Source organism: Platichthys flesus, chromosome 2 (assembly GCF_949316205.1).
Source record: "Platichthys flesus chromosome 2, fPlaFle2.1, whole genome shotgun sequence".
NCBI classification, from domain to species: domain Eukaryota; kingdom Metazoa; phylum Chordata; class Actinopteri; order Pleuronectiformes; family Pleuronectidae; genus Platichthys; species Platichthys flesus.
The window spans coordinates 15524288-15550887 of NC_084946.1; the positions used below are offsets into that span (position 1 = coordinate 15524288).

At 43.2% G+C, this 26600-nt stretch overlaps 1 protein-coding gene across 2 annotated transcripts in view; it reads right to left on the minus strand.

The window, feature by feature from the left end:
• LOC133966158 (sodium-coupled neutral amino acid transporter 3-like) overlaps positions 1-22418 on the minus strand; it is a 32964-nt gene extending 10546 nt beyond the window's left edge. Inside the window, exons 1-8 of one of the 2 annotated variants that reach the window (XM_062400942.1) lie at positions 22178-22418; positions 9371-9578; positions 8093-8107; positions 7794-7887; positions 7351-7466; positions 2354-2427; positions 2096-2188; positions 1819-1900 (exon numbers count right to left, since the gene is read on the minus strand). In XM_062400942.1, the coding sequence (XP_062256926.1) occupies positions 1819-1900; positions 2096-2188; positions 2354-2427; positions 7351-7466; positions 7794-7887; positions 8093-8107; positions 9371-9507 (611 nt within the window). In that variant the 5' untranslated portion in view covers positions 9508-9578; positions 22178-22418. The remainder of the gene's footprint in view (positions 1-1818; positions 1901-2095; positions 2189-2353; positions 2428-7350; positions 7467-7793; positions 7888-8092; positions 8108-9370; positions 9579-22177) is intronic. The other variant, XM_062400949.1, reaches the window with a different exon arrangement.
• Positions 22419-26600: the final 4182 nt, after the last annotated feature.

The window sequence follows — 26600 nt, forward strand, 5'->3', positions numbered from 1 at the left end:
AGGGATACAGTTTCCTACAGTAGAAACATGGCGGTGCAACATCCTGGACTCTGTGGAAGAGGAGGAGCCACTGTCTCACTAAAGGTCTCACTGTCAAGTGATTAAAGAGAAGTTATTTTATATTATAAACTAACATTACAAATATCATAATGACATTCGGCCAATCAATCGCCCAGCACACCGGACCTTAACCCTAAATAAATCTAGAAACGCTCTCATAATATTCTAAACAAATATAACCAGTAAACGCAGCATTGACGCAGCACTCTATGTTGCAGAGTTGTTGTACTTGGGTGAATTGGACTTCGAGGTGGCCCTGGTATTTCTCCTACTCCTTGTACAATATAAACACCGACCCTCTGACAGGATAAGATGCCACCAGGACAATCTAGTCCGTCATTTCAGATAAACAGTGATTGTTGGCCGTGGCCCTCAGCGTCGAGCCCCGCTGCACGGAGACAACAGGGCTGGCAAGAGAAAACTATGTTGTCATAGTGACCACTGCAGGTGCATGAACTTGTTTTCTCACTTTTCTCCTTTGTGGTTTTATCGAGTAAAATGTCATCACCCTATATTTTAACAAGAGGGGACATTCCCCTCGGTTGCAGCAATTGCGATGAGACTCGGCACAAATATATTGAGGTTGCAGACCCAACATGCAAATGCTCAATTTTCTCCCCTCCATCCTACACCCACCTCTCTCACCACTGTGCATGAGAGGAGAGTCTCTAACTGGGGTAAGGGTGAACGTGTAAAGGGGGGTGACATCACACGCTGAAATCTCATCCAAGGACACATGTGTTGTTTGTCTAAGGGGCCACCTGCACCGGCCAGTGATATCCCATGGTTTACGTTTTCTGCCGCTGTGTTTTGATATGAACATTTCTCCTGGTGGCCGCGCTGCTCCGCTCCTCCGGGGTCACTATCACAGCTGTTCTCAGGCCAGCTGCTCAGCACATGAGCTGCAGCGCCAGGTTCGCCAATAACTGGCACAGGCTGACACGAAGCCCGAAGAAGGAGTGAGAGAACATCACGCTGCCTGTTTCTTTCCTCATTATGAGGAAATGAATATTGAATCTTTTCAAATACAGTGTCTTTCCAGAATTTACTGAATTTCGACCCTTGCAATATGATCTCTACACTTCGGTAGAGATCAATATTTAGAGTTTTATGTCATGATGCTTCATCCATTTCTGATTCTGCAGCATTTCATAAAGTGACATTACAAAGGTTTGAACGCAGGCCACACTGCCATACACACACACACACACACACACACACACACACACACACACACACACTTGTTTAGCATTATAGCACACAATAGCACACTTGATAGCTATAGAAGACAGAACTAAAAAATCATAGTTTTTCTTGTAATTGGGTCTTTATATCTGTATATAGCATCGACTGTTTTTAAAGATGTGTGCGACAAGACAGCTCCCCAGAAGTGAGGCCAAAGCATGTTGATCGCCCCCTGATGGAGGGCTACGGAATAAATCATTAATACCACCATCTCCCTATTAATGGAAGGGACGTGGGACGAATTTAAAGTCAAACTAAATGTCGAACACACATTTTCTCAAAGATGGGTTCCGTCATTTTAGCTAGTTCTGATCACCGGTGTGTGTTGTAGTGTTCATTTCATTGAAGATGTAAAAATGAGGTGAAACATCATGAATGACAGACTCCATCCTTCCCCCTACAGCGCAAACTCTGGAAAGTTTTAGCTTCATCTCTGGATAATGTCAGAAGGTGGAGTGTTCCTTATAGATCTGAAGTCAAATGTTTTCGTACATAAGATCACTGACTACTCACCCTGCAGGTTTATCCACATTCAGAAAGGCCTGGATGACCAGAGGAAACTCGGACTTGACTATGTACAGGTAACTGGACATGGCTGTGGAGAGGATATATACACACAGACATACCAGTGGGTTATTTCTAACATATGAATATATGTACATACACACACAGAGCACATGAAATTCCCTGGAAAGAAAATAACAGAATTTTGTGAGTATTATCCCAGAAACGTCAGGGAAAATAAAAGAAAGCCGTGTGCATGTGGGAGGGCAGATGGTGTGTGACTCACCTCCAATGTTCTGCAGTGTGATGGCAATACCTGCCGCCATTTTCCCCGGGGTCCCGAAGGCTCTTTGGCCAAGCTGCTCATACGCACGAATACCTGAGCAGCACACACCAGATTAAAAACAATGAAGTATCCACACAAACCAGGGCTTGGACTTTAAACAGACTTCAAATCTAATTAATAATACATGACAAATTGTTGTATTGTGTACATGTATCTTATCCCTTATGTATTTTAAAGGTTTGCTAATCGGTAACGTACCCACGATACCAGAACACTTCAGCAGCAAATGGATGGAATATGCTGAAAGGCCGGCCACCACTGTAAGAAGGACCCTGCAACGAACAACACACACATCATCGACATTTATCACAACGTATCACATCTTCATATGTTACATTACCACGCATTTCACTGAGGGCCATTTACACAGCTGCAGCACCGACATACATTTTCTGGATGCCATGTACATAGATTGTGTTGGAAGATGAGAATCCCTGTGGATCCTCTTTACACTGGACTGTTACTCCAGCTGCCCCCACGGCCCCTCTGCCCTCGGCCCCAGTCGCTACACACACGCTCCAGATGGACGGTTTCAACAGAGACATTTACAATGCAGCGCTGAGATTGGCACAGCGAGTCGAGATCCTCGGCAAACATTAATCTGGTTCTTCTTAGTTTGTCAGCGGAGGGAATAATCCAACTCAGTCACAACGACAGCCTGTGCCTCAGTTTGCAGCAAGACAATCTCAATGTTATTTAGATGTAGATGAGCAATTTACTCTTAAATCTTGTTGTACTGTTATTATCATTAGAATCCCTCTGAAGTATGTGCTTGTATTTATAACAAGGTTTATATTTCAAAAGTATCCAATCTTCCAGAATGGAATGTGCTGAGAAACACGAGGCCAAGAGGCAAAACGTGATGTCTGTCAGTTTGGATCGGAGATTTCTGTATTAATTTAAAAGGGTAACAAATTATCTTAATCTTAATCAGGTTGTCCCTGATTCAAATCAAAATGTTTACAATGTATTTTATTAAGGAAACATTATTGTACATCTTTTTGTGTCTGAACAGCATTTTAAATTATAAAGCTTTGGTTCTAAAACCTCTTTAAATAAGTTCTGAATAAACAACAAATCAATCCAAATGGAATCACTTCATTTTTTAGTCAAACTGAAAATTTCCCTCAGGATGTCTGATAGATAACATGTTCACAAGAAAGAGGACAGACAGACATTAAAAACGACACTCGAGACATCGACTACTTGTCTGATGAGTGACTTCTCCACTGTATCTGCAGCTCTGTATATTTATGTTTAGATACACTGCTACTGATGCACTTTGACACTGGGGGTGTACACTCTCCATTAATGCTGTGTTACGGGTTAACGAGGTGAATGTGTTAAAACCTTTGACTTTAAAGCTAGAATTCAGAATTCCCCAGCAGAACGAATCCTTGGCATGAGGAAGTTTTGTGAATGGAGCCTTGATCCACTCAATTTGTCTGGCCCAGTCCACCTCATTCCAACTATTTTCTATTTTCTCTCTACTTTGTCGTTACTGTTGGCAACATTAACTTTCTCTCACACACTCTCTTTCTTTTTGGAAAGTCCAAACATCCCGTCTTTCACCTCGACTCCAACTCTTGGCCAGTTAATAGTTTTTTTTTGATTGGTTGGCTTCTCTTTTCTCCGGGCTGTGTGGAAGAATGCTGGGCAGACTGGCCGTTGAGGATTTCAGTCGAGTGGCAGTGGGAGGACAGATCTGCTGACAGTCAGACGGACTGACACGCTTGGGCCACTGTGGCCCTGCTCGCAGCTTTCCACCCTGTTGCATTCCTACCAGGCCTGGGGCCACTGACCAACTGAGGACTCCCTAACTAAAGCTTGTGTTATATGAAACACTGAGCCACAAGGGAAACGGAGAAAAAGGACTTTCCCAATCATGCAGTGGATATGATAAGTAATGGAGTACGGTCAGCAAGTCTATGAGTCACGTTGTGGCCATCACTGCTGTCCTCACCTCAACTTTATCGTCACTTTCATCTGAATTCTTCAAATATTATAGCTGCAAATAGGATTGAACAATCTGTGCAGCTAATCCCTGACAATAAGCCAAGCTCTTGACTTGCATCACCTCCACCAGGGAGGTTATGCTTTCACCCCTGTCCCTTTGTTGCTTGGTTGGTTCAGGGGGCAAATCTTAAGAGGGCGTTTCTCAACAGTTTTGCAATAATTCCTGAATCGCGCTGGAAAATAATCAGTTACATCTAGGGGACTGATTCCATATAGCTACATTCATGTTTTCATTAGTGAATAGCATTTTCAAACTCAAAATATCTGTGCACATTTTGTCTCCCCCCATCCTTACTAACACACCAGAACACACATGTCACATGATCGTAATGTGATAAGTGTCTGACGAATGGACCAAGGCTATGTCGTGACCAAAAAGACCCAATTGGCAAGTGGCTGTAAAAGTCTGCAGCAGCGTTTCTCAACTCCTCAATTTTTGAAATTTGGTGCAGGTAAACAGGACTGCTGGGACCTGGTGGATATATGCAGCCCATATAGGCCATTCTATCTTTTGATAATATGTGCATGGTATTTATATAGCTACAGCTATAATAGGCACACATGTTCATATGTATAATGAGTGAACTGACGCATTTTCCCTCAGATTAGCGGATGAATGGAAGGTTTAAGGCTCAATGTACGGAATCTGCCTGCAAGCGTGAAAACAACCTATGTGATGCGAATATTGTGCAACAGGCCTATTTTTTGCCTTTGATCTATATTTAGCCTTTGTTTCCCTGTCTGAGTTTGAGCAAACATGTTTTCCTCTGTACCCGTTTGGAGAAGGACCTTTAAGGTTCAGCATTACATGGCAGACGGGCAGAAAGGGATGACGTGTTTTTTGAGGCAATCGTCAGCCTGGAGTCAAATGTGGAGCATGGAAAACATGCCTGTATCCCTTTGCCAAATATGTCACTGACCCAGCCTGTGTTTCTCAGTAGCTCCTCTATTGTTTGATAAAAAGATCATACAGACACACACACAAAAGACACAGTGTTTCAACTACTGCATGGACCGATTAATATATACGCCCATCTGCTCCATTCGGTCACGTACCATTAATTTGCACACAATTAAATTAATTCATCAGTGTGAAAATTTGCAATAAATCAGCGACAGAGTTCATTTCTGAGCCGTCTAAGTGACACAAGGCTCAGCAGGTCCAGACATCAGACAGCTTGAAGAAAAAAAGAACTTAGCTCAAAAATAAGGAGCTTTCTTGAACACGAGGGACAATCCTTTGGGTCATGACCGCCTAGGGAGCGAGTTTAAATGACGTCCTTGCTTGCCATTTTAGAGATGGACTTCAAAAGCAGCGCTGAGTTTAAATCTTAAATGCTAACGAATTATGAATTTGCGGTCACATTGTTTCAGGTCTCCATGGAGCTCTGTATTCAGGGATACTTATTCTGAGTGCCCATATTGCAATTATTTAAAGTGGTGTTTATTCTGGGGTCTAATAGAATAGGTTTACATGCTGTAATATTCAAAATACGCAGTTGTCTCATAATGTACGTTACAGCAGCACCTCTGTTTGCCCTCTGTCTGAAATTCTTAGTTTTTCCATTTGGCCAACCTCCCAGTAAAACCAAATCTGTTCTGATTGGCCAGCAGGTCCACTCTCCTGTGATTGGTCAACTTCTTCAAGCGTGTGTGGTGAAGATCCCGCCTCTAACCCAGAGGATTCCTGACCAGCCATGAGCTCTGCTGTAGCCCGGGTAACATTGGCGTCGGCTCTGACATTCCATTCAAAGCCAAACTAGCTGGTGGACGGTGGATGTAGTCAATGTCCTGTTAGAACCACAGTAAGTGTTTTCTGTGGGAAATGAAAAGTCCCTTTTTTGTGGATTTTGACTTTTCACAAGAAAGCTTCAATAAAAAAACAGAGTGGGGGAAAAACAACGTTATATTGCAAATAATCTGCACTGCCTGGATTTTGCCAGCGATGTTCTTCTGCAGTGCCCTAAAAAAACAATTTTCACGAAATGAAACTGACTTTAGCACCAGCCAGTCACAGGCTAGCACCATCTGGAGGAGGTGTCAAAACAGCAGGAGGAAGCCGAGGAGGGGAAGTGTTGATGCTGTCCGTGATATGTGCTGAGAGAACCCTCGAGCGAATCTGATGGCTTTTGCCAAACACCAAAACAGACATCGGTCCAGTATTACACCGCTGTCTTTTTGCTGTTGTGTTTTAGTAGAACGCCCTTACATCTAAAAACTAATGAGACGGAGATTTTTGAATTCAAACGGTTTGTTGAAGTTTGAACATGAACGTATCCCCCCCCTGATCGAATGAATGTTTGAATATCATGTAAAAAAGAGTCAGCCCTAGTGCCTTTGCTTCGGAGCCCAGCTGCCTTAGCAAGCACTCTTTTAACGTAGCCTTTTAAAAAGAATGAAAAACAAATGGAACTACATATGATTACATATTATTACATATGATTGTAATAATTGTCATCTTCAGTGGTCGAAAATTGTTCTGCGACGATGACTTTTCGTCTCATCATGGGATTTGTCGACAACGAGAAAGTACAGCATGTAAAAAAAAAATGAATCATGTTTGTCAGAGGTACATTTTAAAGTGATCGGTTTGACGTCGACTGATCCCATTGGTAGAGAACAGACCTTAATGAACGATGTCAGAGTAGAGCCAGAAACGAGGCTACAATATGTTTACCTCAACCGGGGATAAACAAAGTGTCTTGACAGCTCTGGTTCTCTCCTTCATCATTCCATATTGACAAACACTCAAAGTTATAAACACGGATGAACATAAATAATCAATGCTACAAGCTGCAGTCCTCTGCGTCATAATCTTGACAGACAACGCTGCTGCGGAGGCTTTCAAACTATAAGCCCTTCAGATCCATACAGAATCAACCATACAGACACGTGGTTATTTTCTGCATTAGTAATTGCAGCTGCACACATTTATGTCACAAGCTAATTATTTCCCTTAGACTGTTGATCTGATCCTTTATAATCAGATGAATGTGTCTTCAGTGTTATAAACAGGATCTGCTGACGAGCCAATTACAATACAATTAGGTGCTATTCTGTGTGATGTGGCCGGCAAGTGGGAAGAGCTCAGTGGGAAGAGGATGAGTCACACGGCATCAGTGGGATGTAAGTTTGCACACAGTCTGACATCATGAAGAGACATGCACGGGCTAACTTACAGAAACAGCACGACCCCTGTGTTGGCCATGGCGAACGCCAGACCCAGGATTCCACTTCCCATGATGGCGTTGCCCAGGTTGAAGACGGACATCCCGAACGAGGTTTTTCCTTCAAACTACAACCGAAAGCAAGAGAGAGGAGACATATGAGCATAATGATCCTCGTTAAGACTGAGCAATTTGGTGCAGATCAAAATAAAAATCTGGGTCTAGTGAATTTTAATGTTTTCATAAGGGAACTGTTGATGAAGGCCTGTTTGTACCTAGATGTGTGAAGGTGTCTGTAATAAGGTTTGTGGTTTAACTGTAAAATATAAAGCTTCAGTTAGCTTGAGTTTCTTGGTCTTATGGCTTTGATTATAACATCTTGGGAATCATTGCTATATAAATACAGTATATGAGGGAGAATATGAAAATGGCGTGCTGGCTGTGTTGGAGCTTACATCCGTGAAGCGTATGGTATTTTTGTCCTCCACCTCGGATAAGAACTCCTGGCTCTCGGGGAGGTTGACCGCACTGTTCTCAGTTCTGGGAGGACTGATGAGAAGAAAAAAGGTCACATGAACATCGAGTCACCATCGACTCACAAAAACACAGATACTCATAGCCAACAATGTCATTTCTTTGTTACAGAACATGCCAGCTCCGCTTTCACAACAATGTTCCTTTTTGTTCATCGGTGTGCAAATTTCCATACAAGAGAAACAGACTGGACACATTATTATTATTGTAACATACATACCTGTCATTCATGGTACTATTGGGTACAGTCTCTCTACAGGCACAGCGTAGAGAGGCCATCCATCACCCAACGAGAGCACAAAGTGGAAAAACAACACCCTCAGTCATAATATAATGAGGCAAGTATTACAGTGAAGGGACCAATGAATTAAAATCTGTGTTGTGGAGAGAGACATTTTAATTAAACCATCTATTACATGGTTAACGGTCTGAATACATAGAGCACTTCTCCAGTCCAGATGACAAAGGGCGTTGAAGTAGAGATTTGCCTTTCAACCATTCACACACACTCATGAGGTCCATCTATGTGCAGCACTCTCTCAAGACCTATCACACAGGAGCAATTTGGTGTTCAGTGTCTTGTCCAGGGACACTTTGCGATCGACCCGCCAACCTCCTGGTTAGTGGACAACCCGCTCTACCTCACGAGCCACGCCCACCCAATACAGACAATCATGAGACAAAAAATACTGCAAAATGACCAGTGACATGATCGTCAGACACCGAGTTTATCCCATTGTCCCTCAGTAATTATAATTCACAGTGAATAAGCAGGTAGGAGGTTAAGAATTGGCTCAAAGGCACTCCGACAGGCAGTGAATGGACGTTAAGTATTTGCTGCTACACAAATTGTCCCCGCAACCCTGCAATTATGTGACAAGTGACGAGGCCGAGCTGCCGCCCGGAGGCAGCAGGATGACACGATCACTATCATCACTACACACACACCATTAGCTGCCGTGTGGTGTCTCTGTCACTGATGTATCGTGAGCGCTGATTCATTCAGATATTTAACTAATCCATGGAGCTCATGTATAGAACAACAGTCAAATCCTATAGGTGAGGGTCAGTTCCTCCTCATGCTGGTCAAAGCAACCTCTCGATTAGTAATGAAACAGGCGCATGCAACACACGACCCCGATGACATTTGTTGTTGTGCTCACGACATACAGCTTGTAATGGGACGTGATGTATGAGAAACGACGTCTTCAGTAGATGGCAGATAAGACAAGTAATCACGAATCCAACCGCCTGGCTTTAATAGTAGCAATTCCAAAAAGGAGAAATGGATGGAATTTGATTGAAAAGAGGTTGTTTAGCACAGATTTGATGCGTCCCCCTGTTGCATTTAGGAATTGGAGACCAAGTAGCCATATTATTTTGGTTCCACTGCCTATATCTCAGATTTTTCTCAACAAAATAGAATAAAATGATATCTCATAGCAGTTCATTTCAAAACCTTATTCAGAGACACTGTGTTATGAAGGAATATACTCACTTTTCACTGTCCTCTGCTGCTTGGCTTTTGGCCGATGCGGTGATCTCCTCACCGGGGTCATGGCCTTTCCCATTAGGAATAGCGTTCCCCTCCGCAGGAGCCGTTTCCACAGTCTCGGTTGGTTTATCTTCACTCATATCTGCGTGTGTGTAATAATCCGATATTTTGTAATGCGTTGGGAGGGAGGTTTATATTTTCCACCAGGGATCTGTGGTAGAGAGAAAAAACAGACACCTTGTTATGAATCAGGAAGATCGATGTCCTTTCACTAATGGTGCTAGTATAAGACAGGAGCAGTGACACTTCCATCAACCACTCATTTCATTTCATGACTCCATGTGGACTCAAATATTTTGCAATATCAGAGCTGGATTAAGGGATGTTCTTCTTGATGTCATTGTAAAACAGGAAGTACAAGGCCAGGAAACAAGAGGAGAGAGACGAGGGTATGAGACTGAAATCAGTCGAGCTGCATATTCAGCTATCAGGATCTGACCATCATTTCTAAAAATCTCATACCTGTCCAACATCTACTAAACTTCCAACATTAAAAGTATATAATTAATTCCGCCTAACAATTCAAACCATTTTTTTGCCCAAACATCAGGAGGATTTTAAGGTTTTATTCAGAAATGTTTGTCTTAAAGATACAGTGTATCTGAACACTTCATATGATGGTTCCATTCCCTTTTGTTACTAAATCAATGGATCACTGTGACAACACAAACATCCACTATAAATACCAACCTTATATAAACTACTCAGATCTTATTTAATACAGAAATTATGTTAAAATGTTTTCACAGTTTTTTTTATAATGTGTCATCTCTTAGAGACTCTGCAAACTCTTTGACACCCACACAGGTGATTTGTATTCATTAAGGCTGAATCACACTATTTTAGCAACTGATGGAGACCAGGGTTCTGTGTGAAGACTAATATCTCCCTCACACTTTGGTTCTACCAGCTAATGTGGGACGAAATCTATCATTGAACATTTGTCACATTGCTAGAGATCAAAATTGTATCGTGATAATATTGTTTTATTTTTGGAGTTGGTGTTTGCTGTGGTTGAATGGATGGAATTACATTGTTGTGATTGGCAGAATTGTCGCAACTTTGAGTAGATGACATAAGCAAGCTCAAAGTGACTACGAGACTAAGCATCTTAAAATAATAATTATATTTGTGGTTTAAATAGATGTTTTTGCAAATCTCAGGAATAATTGATACATCAGCTGACAGGTCTACGTACAGAGGAAGCAGAGCCTTCAGTTGACGGTGACACACTGGGCTTCGCTTCAAGCCTTTATTTCCTGGGTTTCCTGCTGTGGTGTCTCAGCTGACCAGCTGGCTTGTGGGGTCCCTAAAAAGGCCCCTGTGACTTGTTTCTCCTAGATGCTGTTGACCAGAGGCCCCTCTCTGGCCGGTCCTGAATGCTGTCCTTTGCTCTGCTGCATAAACGGCAGCGGAGGCTATAATAGAGAGCCCGTTGGAGGCCACAGAGGAGGAACACACACAAATGGTTGAACCCGCAGCACCAAGACAAAAAGAGAAGAACCAGCTATAACCAGCTAGGAACCATCTAGCAGTCTTTGTGCCTCCATTTTTCTGCTTGTCACTTACCCTCCGTTTCCTCTTTAATTAAGGAGGGTTCAACGTGGCAACAATGGTTAGGGTTGTCTGTAGGTCCGTTCCTGGCAACCACTCAACTCTCTTTGTTCCCCCAAGGCTCCTTCCGCTCCACATTCTTCCCTTTTAAATGTAGTGTTTTTTGTTTTTGTAATATTATTTTAACACATCAAACGTAGTGTGAGGTGAATAAAGCCTGTTCTACACCGAGCAGTCCTCTGCGAGCCCCACTGCGCAGCCTGGACTCTCGGTGTCTCTGGCTAAAGCCAGGCAACGTGGTTGGGCAGCAAAGCACACTGCACAATGGCACATGTTGTGCGGTTTCCTGAGAACGGGTTTGAGAACAGTGCTACTATTGTGCCAGGGATCATTATACCGCCGGGGCCCTCTTGGCTGCAGTTCGCCAGGCCACTCGAGAGGCTGAAAAGGTATTTCACTGGGCTCTAATTGAAAAGATGCTACCTTAAATTCAGCAAATGCCAAGATTCTGTATTCATGCACAGTTGCAGCGACGGTAGCAATGGCAGAGGCAGAGCCCCTCACATGGGACAAATCACTGCACAGAACCGAGCTGCCAATCAGATCGTCTACAAATCACGAGGAGGCTGGGGGTGCCATCCGTGGACAATACACGAGGGGCCATGCGGCCACAGCGGTGCCTCTTGAATGGCCCAGAGCAGCGGAGCTTGATACAGCAGAGCTGAGTGGACAGTTGTGGCTCCTACAATCGTGATGTTTAATCACAAAAGAAATCACATCCTTGAAAACAGTTGAGTGAAAACACACTCACTCAGAGCATGTTTTCCTGCCCCACAGGTTTAAATCAACTGAAGGAAGCTGAAATGCTTAAGGGAAACTACTCCTTCAATGGATTTTCCAGCAGAAACAGTGATTCTGATGTCAGGTATATGCTTTATAAAGATTTATGTTATGAACCATTATTAACTAATTCAAGACAGGCTGCACAGTGCTGTACCCTGCCTCTCCCAAAGTCAGCTGGGATTAATGAGCATAAACGGTATGGCCGATGGATGGATGGACGGTCAGACTAAATGTCTAACCCTATCTTTTGTTACAGCGCCATAGTACTACTGTAGTAGTAGTGGTACAGTAGAATTGGTTTATATCAAAGTAACAATCCACTGCCAGCCATCACAATCATGAAAATGAATAAAAATTTGGACGAGCATAACAAACAAAAGCATTCATCATCCCCATTCCCCACAGACTGAACCCCCACTTACCACAGCTCCATTGTGGTATGAAACAGAGGCAGTGCTGTGTTTACATAAGAACATGTTCCGGGAAAGCCAAGGCAACAAGACTGAACTGCTCTGTAGTGAAATAAAAATGTGATGTAATCTGCAGACATGATGTCACCGCAAAAAAACACACATGTGCATCCGTCTGCATGACGACTTACAGTTTACCCTGATCTCACAACAGCATGGGTTCCAGCATTTAATTTCCCAAAACATTTGTGTGAGAGACATATAGATATTTTGATATATTTTAGTTATATTCGGATTTTCACACTAATGAAGTTCTGTTTTCTGAATGGTTTTTCATCTCAGTACAACAAAGATCAATTGACTTAATTAATTATTCTCAGAGCAGACACTGCAACTGCTGCTAAACACTACTGTACTACTACCACTGCTTCCTCTATCAGAAAATAAACCAGTCAGCTGGAGAAACAGATCAGCAGCACTGCATGGGAAAAAAGGGATTATCTTAAGAAATCCACTGTCTCTCCATTCACATTCAAACAATCTGAATCCTAAGAATGAGTGAATGGCAGCTTGTGATGCTCCTGGAGCGAGTAAATGAGTCTTTTTTCACAGTGACAACAGAGGCCATGTTTATTCAAGCCCTCATCCAAAACATCACCTCAGTTTGCCAACACACAGCGAGCGTATGGGCTTCAGTCCGCCGCCTCTGACGCGAGCCGCTCTGCCGAGAGACGTCACGCCATGGAGGACGAGAAAGAGAGGGAGGCCGTTTCCCTGATTGTTAAACCGCAACCGAGACCTGAACCAAATATGGCTGTGCATGCTGATTCATCTTCACCTATTGCTATGCATGCGTGCATCTGGGTTTGTGGTTCATTTTGGTGAATAATCAAACGTGTGCGGTTTATGCTGTGACACATCCTCCTCTCTGACTACTTAATGACATCCTCCCAGGCCTCTGGCTGCATAAGCTTGTCTTGATTGGGTCTCCAGTGTCATTTTCACAGATGCTTAATCTGTGGACAATCATTAGATGTTTCTCACTCTCCTCTCTCTCACATCCACGTCCACGTCTGTGCAGCAAAAGAAGAACTGAAATCGTTTTAATGTCAACAAGAACCTTGTTGTCCTCAAATGAATTTCCCTTAACATTTTCTGCAGCATCATCATGTCCATGCAGGTCATTTGAAAGATAGTGAAGTCATCTCAATCGAATCTTATCCTAACTAGAAGAACACCCTGAGAGTGCAGAACTCCCCGAGGCCAACTCCCTTTCTCACCTTTTTTAAGTGGAAAAACTATCCTGGATTAGCCACCTTGATCAAAAGTGTTCGAGGAGATGATTTACCCTTATATGAAACCAGATTCAAAAAACGCTATCTGTTTGTTTTTGATCTGAACAACGTTGCATTGACTAATAGATTAGATTATAGATTATATACCGTAAGCATTACCATGAGTCAAAAAAAAAAAACTGAAGATATCTTGCAATGTTAAAGAAAGAGACCAAATTCCCAGATCCACCCCTTTGTCCGCATCCGCACCAAAATATATTTGGTTATTCCCTGAATTAGACCACATCCTTCCACATTCCAGTTTGATAGAAATCAATCCAGTAGTTTAGCATAATCCCTTTGACAAACAAACAAACAGGCCAAACAATGGACAGAGGTGACTATTACATAAACCTCTTACTTATAGATTTAGTATGTTTTCACAGCTGCAAAACGTGTGATGTCACTTTAAAAGTCACTGTCGGGGACAAATATACAGAAAATCATCTTAAATATGTAATTCATCCTCCCTGTGTTCATAAGCAGGAAGAGATTTCCTGCAGATTAAGAGATTACATATGCCCACTATCCCCCTGATGAGCAGCTAATAGATCTATCAGTGAAGGTTTCATCGTTAAAACCTCCGACAGTCAGGAAGATGGAGTGGACCCGATTAGGGCCCATCTCGCTCAGGCAGGAAGTCAGGATCGAACCGCTCAGGTCACCACGTACACTGCTCCTGCTCCTGTATAAAAATAGCTGCAGAGGAGTGAAGAGCCGGCCGTGCTGTAACCCCACATCATGTCACACATGAAGCTGCTGCCTTTAAGTGCTGCTGCGGCTGCTGCTGCATGTGCCACTGAAACAGCGGCTGCCTTAAATAAGCTGTAAACAGTCAGCCAACACATCCCACAACCATCTGTCTCTATTGTGTTTTTTTCACACATGAGGGAACACGCACGTAAATACACCCTGTTATATCACACACACACACACAGACACTGCACAGTGCACACACGTATGAAGTGTTATAATGAGAAAATGCCATGAGGCTGCCATGATGTTGTTGAAAGAAGGAAACATCCCATATAGCTGCGGGCAGAACATATAAAACCCTCAAAGTGGGCAGAATCCCACAGAGTAGAAATGAGATCCTTGTAGATATTAGAGGTGTATAGACAGTGAATGAGCCCCAATATGATAAAGTAGCAGAGCATTAGTGGGATCGGTATCTCAATTTCAAACTGTAATCCCTTTACACTGCTGCTTGTTCCTGAAAGAGACAGAGTCAAAACTGTCCAGCAGTGAGTGAGAACTCTAAGGAGATTAACCAAAGGTCTTATTCACCCACACAGGAGTTTGCAGTTATTCTCTGGTTGAAGGTTTCTGTTCCTACAAAGATGTGTGGGACCCTCAAATGAAACTGCAATTCATTAACTGAGGGAAAAATACAGGATTCTCTCATAGGTAGAGTGATAGTTGCTTTTTTGTTTTGTATTAGGACCATAATGAAGAAAATAATTCTGAGATTTTGAGCATAAAGTCATGTCATAACCTCATGAGAATAAGGGAAAACCTCTTTGAATATCACAAAGATATAACCAGCAGTTGTCTTAAAGTCGACCTCTACCAACTGTTTCCTCCATCACCAAGTCTGTGAGCTTCTCACTTCAGAATAAACCCAGTTTCTTGAACAATCTTTCCTCTACTAAAACAGAATTTAACAAGATGCTCCACATTCCTTAGTTTACACAAGCAACAAGCAGAGTTTCTGATGTTCCCCCTGTAACACATACACACCTACAATTATTACTTCCTCCTCGTAATCGCAGATTATTTTTGCCCAACAGACCAGTGTTTCCTCTGCCTCTCTTTCCTTACAGTGTCCTGCCATCATCCTCCCTCCCTCCCTGTGCTACAGGCCCTGAGAATCAGCCGACATTGAAAAAACAGGAGATTAATTTCAGCTTCTGAGATGCTCCTCATCTCAAGGTTCCTATAAGCTGCTGTGAGATGCACACGTCAGAGACTCTAACGTGGCGCAGGAGGTGGTCTGTGCTCGGCAGAGCAGTTTAAATATCCACCATCAGGTGGGAGGTATTATCGCACAGAGAGTCAGGTGTTACAGGCCGAGGATCTAATCTGGATTATTCTGTACAATCAATGCAGCGGTAAAAAAGATTGAAAATGTTTTGACTTTAAATCTCCTCAGATCATTTGATAACCCATATCTTTACAAATGGATGCTGACTGGTACAAGTAGCCAACTGTAGTGGCCAGGGAATGACAGTGTGTAACTGTAATGATTATCTGGCTTCACAACATCATCACATAAAACCTTATGATGTGCCACATAGAATCGAGCACTAACTTGTATGCATTTGAACTGGGTCACCTCATGTTCTGACACACTGCTTAGTGGTTGCTTCCACTGCACCAGCCAATCAAATTGTGTCTAAGCAAATACTCAGTATGGAAGCCAATCAAATCACATTCATGTGCAGTCAGTCAACACATACATTTGAGAATACATGTGAGTGCTCAGTGAGTCAGACCTGATTTTAAAAAACTCTTATTGACAGGGTCGCTGATTATTTACTTTTCCCAATATATTTAGGACCATTCCAGAAAGTATAATGGAGGTTTTTAGATGGGTTTTCATATAGATTTGTTTAGGATTTTAACAGTTCAAGAGTTGGTCTCATTAAACTGGTTGATTGGTTTTCCATGTGTCACACAGTTTGTATCACCCAGGCTGTTTGAGATGATACAGGGGTGAGTGTGGAAGAAGGTCAGGTCTCGGGTTAAGCTCCCAGATTGGATGAACCCCAACAATGTTCTGCTGAATTTGAAGACACACATCTGATCCTCTGTTTCACTTCATTTCATCCATTCCATATCAAAATAAAAAAAGCAGTGGCTTCAGATGACAAAACAAGAGGCAATTGCCCGGGCTCCCGAGGTGAGTGGGGGGGCGCACCCCAGAACGGCTGACTATGTTTGTCTCCACGGCAACAACAACTGTATAGAATCATCCAAGCCCAAAAAGACCCTCCATACGCCCTTAGTAATTGGTAATATCATGAGGTTATCAATATGATATTTAAGGTCAAATTCAAACACATGAAAAAGATAATTATGAACTACTCATTATCTATTTAAATTATATGGTATCTTCCAGTTGGTTCTCTAGTAATGCACCATTATCCAATATGGTCCTCAGTTAAATATAATACAGGACTAATCAATAATGATGAACAAATAATGAAGTCCTTCCTGATTGTTATCCTCACTTTCTCCTCAGTAACTTCTCACTTGATTGTTTATGTTATCATTCGGATTGTGTTACCAGTGTAATCGAAAGCAAAAGGTGGAACAAGTGATGTTGATGCAGGCAGAGTAAACGATTCAGAGGACGTCCTGGTAGCAACGGTTGACAGTTCAAGTTAAAAAAGTCAAAACTTTCCATCCCCTGTTTGTGTGGCGCTCAAAAACTGGTTTATTATTACTACGACTCCTCTGCTGTCTGTTCATGTTCTCTATTTATATATTTTATAAATTTGGTTGATTCGGTTTATGTTGTTTTTTAATTGAATACACCGAGGGTTTTTAAATCAAGCAGACTTCCTCTCGTTTGCACAGCCCTTCCATTAACTGCATCAGCATCTGCCTCGTCCACAGGCGGCCGTGCACGTTTGATGCACAACATCTGACTCACGCTTATCCAGGTGCAGCATGCACTTACAGTATAATTAGGGTAGGGATATAATTAGGGTATTTGAGAAGGTAATAGATTTGAATCACTTGTTTACTTGAGATACTATCAGAAATAGAAACATTCAATCGAATTCATGAAGCCACAAGCATGGATACTAATCTTTTTTACAGCAAGGATGCAAAGTGCACTGATGCTCTTATGAGGAGCTGCTTCAAACAGTGGACAGATTCTTTTTTGGATGCTGTACAGCTCCACACCTGTTTCAGTGACTTGCTGCATATTCATAACAAATTATGTGGCTCCGTGGCTCATGAGCTGCCTTCATCACCCCTGTGCACAACACAGTGACACTGTGCAATGCTACAGACTGCAAATGAACTGTTAACAAGCAATGCTGACTGCATCACATATTTTATATACACTGGAAACTGGTAAAACAAAGTAAAAGACAGCAGATTGGGTGCTGCCATTTGCAGATGGGAATCATGTCTGAAAGGTCAAAGCCAGAAAGATAAATAATTAAAGTATAAAAACAACACTAACAAACGCCTATTTTCTAAATACATATATTTGTATAAAGTACTGAGACAGAGATGAAATAGTATATAACTACATTGCTTGATAAGATTTGATAGACATCATTGGGACATAACTATGAAACAAGTCAGGATTATGAGGGCTGACATGGATATTAACCTAATGCTGACATTCTTCAAACTGAATAAAATCTTGTCTGATCTCGCACAGTGATGTCAAACACAGCACAGGAACACAGCAACACACACACCAGCACTTTCCTTCCTTGAAATCCACTACTGACGTAACTTTAATGGAAAGGACCGAAACTACAGAACATCACATAATCAGGGGCAGGTGTCCTTTTTCTAACAGTTCAAACCATCAAAACTTTTACTTTTAAGTGAGAAAAGCAGAAAATAAATATTCACATTATTGTTCATTAAAATGACTTAAACAATGCATTGATTTCAAAAATTTGAGGAAACTACGCAAGTTGTACACTAGTTTGAACAATAGTACAGAGTTCAATCAGCTAACTGCTCGTCCACCCATACAGTCCACTGTTCAAAGCCAGCTCTGTCCTCTCTCCATCATGTGCCCCACAACAAAGGACCAGCCTCTCCTGGCATCGACCTCCAGACTCCCTCCTGTTTCCTCCTCATCACATGGCAGCAGAGAAAAAGAAAGAGAGCATCATCGGGGCGAATGCATTCATTCAGCCTGAAGTACAACTCACGCAGTGTGTGACCACCATGGTGGATGCTGCTCTGCTGACTCTGTCACATACCACAGCACCACACAAGCCCAAATCCCCAATCCACTGACAGAACTCCAGAGCACAGCAGGCACCCACTATAAGCAGATCAATGTAGGGCTTAAGTAAAAAATCCCTCATACAACTAAGAATTGCACTGAGTACAATAGGCCAGTGATGGATAATGAGCAGAAATACAGCTCTCCATGAAGATCAGAAGCAATGTATTCTGACTTGGCATGAGGTGGCCTAAGAGACTTTCTCCAGTCTGTCCTGCTCAAGTGTCACCAAAGCTGCTCTCGGACAAGCACTGAAGTCTGGACGCTTCTCCTGAAACATTTCAGAGAGGCTGAATGTGAGAACGTAAGTTTTCCAAGTTGCACTGGACATTTTCCAGAATTTTTGTCTTGAAAATGTCTCAGTGAGCCCACGTGAGAAGTCAGCATGACAATTTCAAACATGCAACAGTGGATTGCAGGACATACGAGAACAACAAGATCACGGCAGGTCTGGGTGTTTCTGCAGCCTATCTCTCCTCTCCGCCTGAGCACAATGCATGATGGTATGTATTGCTCAGCTAGTGATCTGTTGGGCACTACTTTTCAAGATGCATTGTGGGAGACAATGAGTCCAGCATATGAGTACAAGAAATGTCACTATACATTCGGACAGTACAACAAAATAGCTACTAAATAGTGAGTGCTTTTTCACACAGCCTGTTATTTTGCCATCAGAATTTGTACTGACATGTCTGGATTATAAATAAACACCGGGCCACACATAACAATTTCTAGTTTGCTGTGATATTTGTTTTCATATTTATTTATATTTATTATTTATATATGTTAAACCTCCTCTACGTCAAACTGTATATGTCGACGCTGCTTTGTATTAATCAGTCATCAAAAAAACAGAGAGTATTGCAACATTTTACATTGCAATAGTTGTCTTTCCCAGATAACATAGGACAAGGATTTCAGCCTGCGTAAAAATTCAATTAATCCCACAGCAGTTCCCATAAGACATAAAGGATTTCACTCTCTTCTCAACCTACTGCTGATTACTAGACAGCATACTGTTCAGGGTATGATACTTTTCTCCCAGAGCTCATCTAACCAATAGGCTTGCATTCCTCCTAAGTGGTATGACCTTCTACTAGCTGGAGTTTGTATGACCCCTCTGTACGCCCTCAGACACCACAGGTCCTTCATTAAACCAGACTGCACTAAGAAGGTGCTGCAATGTGATGAGCAAAAACTCAAGTACCTGAAGAAGAAGGAACTGGCAAATGGCATTAAGTGTCAAGTTGTGCGTAGGATGACAAATATTTACAGAAAGGTATCCAATATACTGAATTTATATCTATATTGTTCCCATGCGTTATTTAAAAAAACATAAAGTTGTTTCAAACATAACGTATTGGGGGCTACTGCTCCGTAAGCCTCCATTCATTTTGGAATACAAATTGATAGCACCCTCCACGACGCGTACATTGAGAGAGGAAGTTCCTCCTATAACAGATATTGTCTGAAATGCGAGCTGAAGCTGCAGTGCACATGCACCCAAAACACATCACATCATCCCAAACTTTGTATTTATGACTCTGTAAATAAAGGGCATTGTCTTTTTGTAACTCCAGAGAGGGAACGAGGTTAAGCAAACACTTCAGTTTACATTTTAAAAGACCAAAATCCAACCCCTGCAATACCCCGAGGTCAGACCGGGGCTTGTGTCCTTTCCTGGTTTAGTACCGTCAACAAAGTCACAGCGTGGTGTTGCTTTATTCTCCCAGCGAACCGCATTGTATTCATGAGACTGAACATGCCCTTCATGTTTTCCTTTTCATTCCTGCAGGTGTAAACCAAGACACACGGCTTTGATCCACTTAAATAGGAACTCAGTGAATCTCTGATCCCAAAGTGAAGGAAAGAAGATGACATTTCTCATCCACCCAAAAAAAGGAAGAAAACAAATCTTGACAGGAGTTTTAAAGGCGACTATTTGATAGCTACAGGCTGAGATGTGTTGCTGTGGTGTTATCAATTTACCTGTTGGAACAGAGAAGCATTTATACTAAATGAGGGCTGCGACCTTTAATTCATGGCACTCCTCACTCTTTCCCACTTTTGCTGTCAATCGATACTCCGACCAATCTAAACAGTGATGACATTTATATCCCACTGTCCTTTCACTCTCCATTCCAATTGATGAGCTGTGTACAGACACTGTATTTGCACATGCTTGTTCTATCTCAATACAACGCGAAACACACAAGTGCAGGGATTAATCACACAGCACGCAGAAAACCGGCTGAGGCTGGATCAGTCTGCTCCCACTGTGATTTCGTCCTGGGACGGGGTATGAGAGCGAGGCGGCACGTGGGCCAGTGACCAGTCGGAGAGAGAGGGGGGGAGGCAGTCCATTCTAACAGTAGAGGCCAAGCGGGGGCCGACAGGAGCTCGCGTCTGCTCCAGCCTGTCAAGTGCAGCGGTCACAGTCTCCCCTTCTGCCCACCAGCTCTTGACGTGACTCATCTTGGAGGAGGGAATCAGTGCTGCGGGGGACTCGGAGAGATGCGAGGACATTTTGGGAGTATGTATCTGTTGAATGTCGACCTATGCATCCTACTCAAACTAATTGGACATCAATTGGTATAAGGAGAAGCATTATTATCTGCCAACAACATCAGATAAAGACCAGATATAGATGAGTGTAATTTAGGATTTCAGAGTTGGCAATCCGTCTGTTGGCAAATGTCCCTCAGACTATCAGCAAGACCAAACATGAAGATCAGATGGCACCTGCTTCGCTGAGCTGAGACCAGCTGTGGATGCTTCGCCATGCAGCACGACTTAAAGGTTCAGTGTGTAGAGTTTAGAGTTGATCTAGTGGTGAAGCTGCATGTTGCATCTGAACACCCCTCACCCAAACATGAAAGAGAACCTGTGGTAGCCCTCAATTGACATAACAACTCAAAAGGTGTTTAACTGGTCCAGTTTTACTATTTCTGCCAATGGATCCATTTAACCTAAATCGTACACAGGCAACCTTTTAAAAATGACAAGCCATCCGAAATGTAAGATGTAGGATATAGAGAATATGCATAATCTAAGCATCAATGTATCTCACAGACATGACTACGCCTGAAACATCCTAAATGCAGTGAAGACTGTTCAGTGTAGAGCTGGTTTGGGCTCTCAGCGTTCAGTGTTCAGGAATCCACAGGGTCATGATCCCTCCAGTGGTCAAGTTTGATCCCACTAAGCCACACTCCACCACGATCCTGCAGTTTTAATCAGACGGTGTCACTCAGCGATCCTCCGAGGTGCAGCGCAAACATCTATCTGTTGCTCCCAAAGCCCAAGAAAGGACGTGAGGAATCTGTGTGATCTATCAAACTGAAATCTCTGTGCACGTTTGGAATGTCACCTCTCGACAGCTGCGCCAGGGACCGTGCGTGTTGCACGAATCACACAACCTGAGGGACAGAATATCTCGAGCTGAGTTTCAATGGCAAACGCGAAAGGTTTTGCACATGGTGAGCATACTGATGCTGCACGCACAAAGAGCGCCCTCAACTATACCATCGGATTTCTCAGTGTTAAAACATGCACATGCTCCGGGGCTGCACATGAGGGTGCACGGTGACATACAGACAGCTGCGAGTCGGTGTCTTACCATAAAAAGTACCAACGTCCTCCTCCAACTCCAAATATCTCCACACGCACACACACACACACACACTCTTGGTTCCTGCGCTCGGTGCTCGGCTGCCGTCGTCCTGCCTCTGCCCCACTATGCGTCCGTCCTCCTTCCCTGCGCACGGGTTCAATGTCGTGCGTTCCCTCCGCTGACGGACTGAATCGTCCTCGTAATCTCCCGTGAAGTGGGATGTTTTGAAAAAAACAGTAAGAGCGACCGGGTTCCGCCTACCGTCGCGCACACACGCACGCACACACGGACGCACACGCGGCGACCCCCCCCCAATCAAATTACTGTTGGTGTGTTCGTTGGCGCGCGGGGCACAAGAGAGCCCTCTGTATCTGACACGCGCCTTCGTTAATCGCGTTGAAATGGTGGATTGGTGCGATCGGTTTGTTAAAGTGTCGTGTGTGATGCCTGGTTGATGGTGCGGCGTGTCTCATCGTGTTTATGGATTCGCCGTCGTATGTGCGTGCGTTATGAGACAAAGAGACTGAATGAATGTGAGGAGACCACACACGCACTCATACTCACCATCGTGCACAATTGTCTCCACAAATAATAATAATAATATTACAGTCATACAGCACCTTAATAGGACAACAGCCAAAAACAAGAATACAAAGCATCAAGAAATCTCGAATCAGAGGCAGGAGAACTAAGGACGCATCCTTTGAAATAAATAGCAAAAGAAAAAGATAAAAGAAGCATAAGAAATATCAAAAATATATCTTTAAGAAAGCTTTTCCAATTCTTCTTAACGTGCTTACGCACACAGGATATACACGCTCTATTTCTAGGTCATCAGCATTGTGATGTCACACCGCCCCTGGTATCGTCATTTGTCTCTCTCTCCTGCAGCTCATGTTCACCAAGGAAGACACGCACGCACGCACGCACGCACGCACACACCTACAGTACTGTAGGCCTATATATTCTTAGGGATAAGATAGTCACACACACACACACACAAGCATTGGCCTCCCAACCACAGTTTCCTTTAAAGCTGTCACAGCAAACCTGACCTTGTGGAAAGCAGGAGGACCTTCAACCTCTGGCTTAACCATAAACTCAGAATCTTCTCTGAGGCTGAGCCAGTGGGGAATGGCTACCCAGAGAGGAGAGAGGGCCAGAGATGCTGAGAAAGTGGCTTGAGCACGCCACAGGTCAGTGGAGGAGCTCAACAGATGCAGTTCAAAGGCAGAAAGAAGCCGTGTGCTTCAATCTGTCTTTTGATTCACAGGCCCCTGGTTGTTGATAACATGCCGGTGTGCTAATTTAAGCCGCCATCATATCAACTAATGACGAGGACAGAGGGACATCTGGTTTTGGAGGTAGAGTATATTCACTCAGCTGCGAAAAGCTCCCCCTTTTCCCTTTTCTTTTAATGGTGTGCATGAGCCTCACCTCTGTCAGTTTCAAAGTGGTGATTCATGTGTGAAGTGCTCCAGATGACTTCACGCCTGCCAGGAGCACGTGCACTGCAAGGTGTATCCATAGAAACTGGGTGTAGCACAGGTCTGCAGCAGCATTCAATGAAAGGCCCCTTCTCTGGTCTGTGTTCACCATCTGTTAACCGGCTAGTTTAACCGGTTAGGACACTCATTTCAAAATTAAGACACAAAAGCAAGTCATAAACTTAAGAAATTTTAGCAAACACAGAACAGGAAGGCACAATATAGAATATACAGTAATCAATAGTAGTAATAGTAGTTATGACCGAAATCCTTACCACATGTCATATGCATAGATGTTCATATATGAGACATATGCAAATATAATAATAACAATTACAAAAACAATAGGGCCTCACACCGATTTCGCTGCTCGGGCCCTAATAATAATAATAAAAGCCCTAGCAGACCCCCAGTATTCATTTAAACCATCTACTTCAATATTTTTACTCTTCAGCAAGTTACAGAAGATGGTCTGTGTTTTCCAAAGGATACACAAGAGCTTTGTACCAATTCAGGGGCTGGGTAGACCTCGTCCTCCAAAGGACACAGCCTTCGTGGGCCACCTAAACTCAGAGGGCCGAACTGAAAGGAGATGGTCTGGTCCAAAGAGGCTTTCTGTGATCAGAAGGCCGAACCGAAAGGAGATGGTCTGGTCCACAGAGGCTTTCCGTGATCAGAAGGCCGAACCGAAAGGAGATGGTCTGGTCCACACTGGCTTTCTGTGATCAGAAGGCCAAACCGAAAGGAGATGGTCTGGTCCATAGAGGCTTTCCGTGATCAGAAGGCCAAACCGAAAGGAGATGGTCTGGTCCACAGAGGCTTTCCGTGATCAGAAGGCCGAACCGAAAGGAGATGGTCTGGTCCACACTGGCTTTCTGTGATCAGAAGGCCAAACCGAAAGGAGATGGTCTGGTCCATAGAGGCTTTCCGTGATCAGAAGGCAAAACCGAAAGGAGATGGTCTGGTCCACAGAGGCTTTAAGTGATCAGAAGGCCAAACCGAAAGGAGATGGTCTGGTCCACACTGGCTTTCCGTGATCAGAAGGCCAAACCGAAAGGAGATGGTCTGGTCCACACTGGCTTTCTGTGATCAGAAGGCCAAACTGAAAGGAGATGGTCTGGTCCACAGAGGCTTTCCGTGATCAGTGTCAGCAGCTCGTCCAACCCTTGTTGCTGTTGCCTAGCAACAGGCTGAAGTTGGACATAAGACAAACGTTTGAATGCCACTTTTACCTCCTGTACTTACCTGTTCAGTTGAGTGGAAGTGAATTTGAAGTTGAAGGACCCTTTGATATGGGACTGCCCGGTTTCCCCGCTGGGATGTAATATGTCTTCTGGGGGATGCAAACCCCGGAATCAAGACACAGCTATAAGGTGTTTGTTTCTTGAGCAAGCTACAGAGTGTTCGCTTTCCTAGGCGCAGGTTGAAATCTGATCATTTATCGATCTAAAATAGTTTAAATCTTTGATTACTCTCACCAGAAGAATGTACTACTGCACATTCCTGGAAAAAGAAAGCTGCAAGTCAACTGCACTTCGAGCACAATTGAACCTGAGGTATTATATCATCAGAGCAGTCCGGCCCTCTGAACAGCTTTGAATGGGTATTTGAAAACAATGGGGGCCTGTGACTTCTGGGAGGTCATGCAAACCAGAGTGAAGCTCAATACCTCTGACTTCGCAAATACATAAGTGGATTTAGTCGTATCAAAGACCTAAAAGAAAGAATTAAAAAAAGGCCAATTATTTTCAATCTGTTCAAATATCCTATATTTTTCCAGAGGCTGTTACTGTCCTGTACCAAAAATCTGGGAAATCTTCACTTTAGCAATCCAATGTTTCCAACACCGCCAAAGAGGTGAGAGAGAAGAGCATTTCATTCCACATTTCATTCCACATTTTCCTTGATTTCTCAGAGAATCATGTATGGATCTTGATTAAAACATCTGTCATGTTGCGGGGACTGTTCAGATCCAAATAAAAATCCGGATCTTTTGAATTTTAATGCTATTTGATGAGAGGACTGTAGGGCCTTGGCGGAGGTGTATGCTCTCGGAGTAACCTTCTAGTTTTGAATACAGATGACCTCACATCTACAGAGCTGCGCTGCCTCCTGTCCGCCCTCTGCAGCCCCACAGCCCCGACGTGCACATCATTAGCAGGGAACAGGAAGAAAAGATCTCATCACAGACCACCAAACCCATTCAGTTGGTTTCGCTGAGCCCTGCTGGATGAGGCTGTAATCAGACTCAATTAAGGTCGATCTCACAGTGAATCCTCCACTTGTGGAAGAGATGCCGGTCACACTGTGTGATTATGCAAAGCAGCATGGTCCACTCACGGACGAGCAGGTAATGCAGCCATGTTGTCGAAGTTAGGTGGTTACGCAACAGGCCTGACGGTTTGAGTGAGCTGGGGCTTTATGTCACACTATAGGCAGTTTGGTAATGCCCTGTGAATCGAGAGTGCTGGTGACTCATATTCATGCTGTGTGAACATCGGTTAACACTGACAATACTGGACGTGGTGTCCCGGGGGGGGGGCCGCACGCATGAGTCACCATGTAGGTGTTACAGAAAACTACGCACCAGCTCAGTCCATCAGGTGTTTTTAAATTATAACCAATAAGGAAGAGAGGAATATATATATATATCTACATCATCAACATATATGTCCTAACAGTCTTTTAACCAATTGTTTTGTTTTTTTAACCCGAAAACGTCAGCAGTGGCTTCACTAGAGGATAGAATATTTCATTGCATTCTAACGCAATTCTTTTTAAATCAACTAATTCAAACGTAGCCTTAAATTGAATGAAACTTTTGAGTTTCAGAATTGCAAAAATGGAAGTAGGATTCTTTTCTTCATTCCTTTAAGTTGAGCTTTCAGTTTGAATTAAAAGTTTTTATTGTCACTTTAGTCACTATACAATCAAATTAAGTC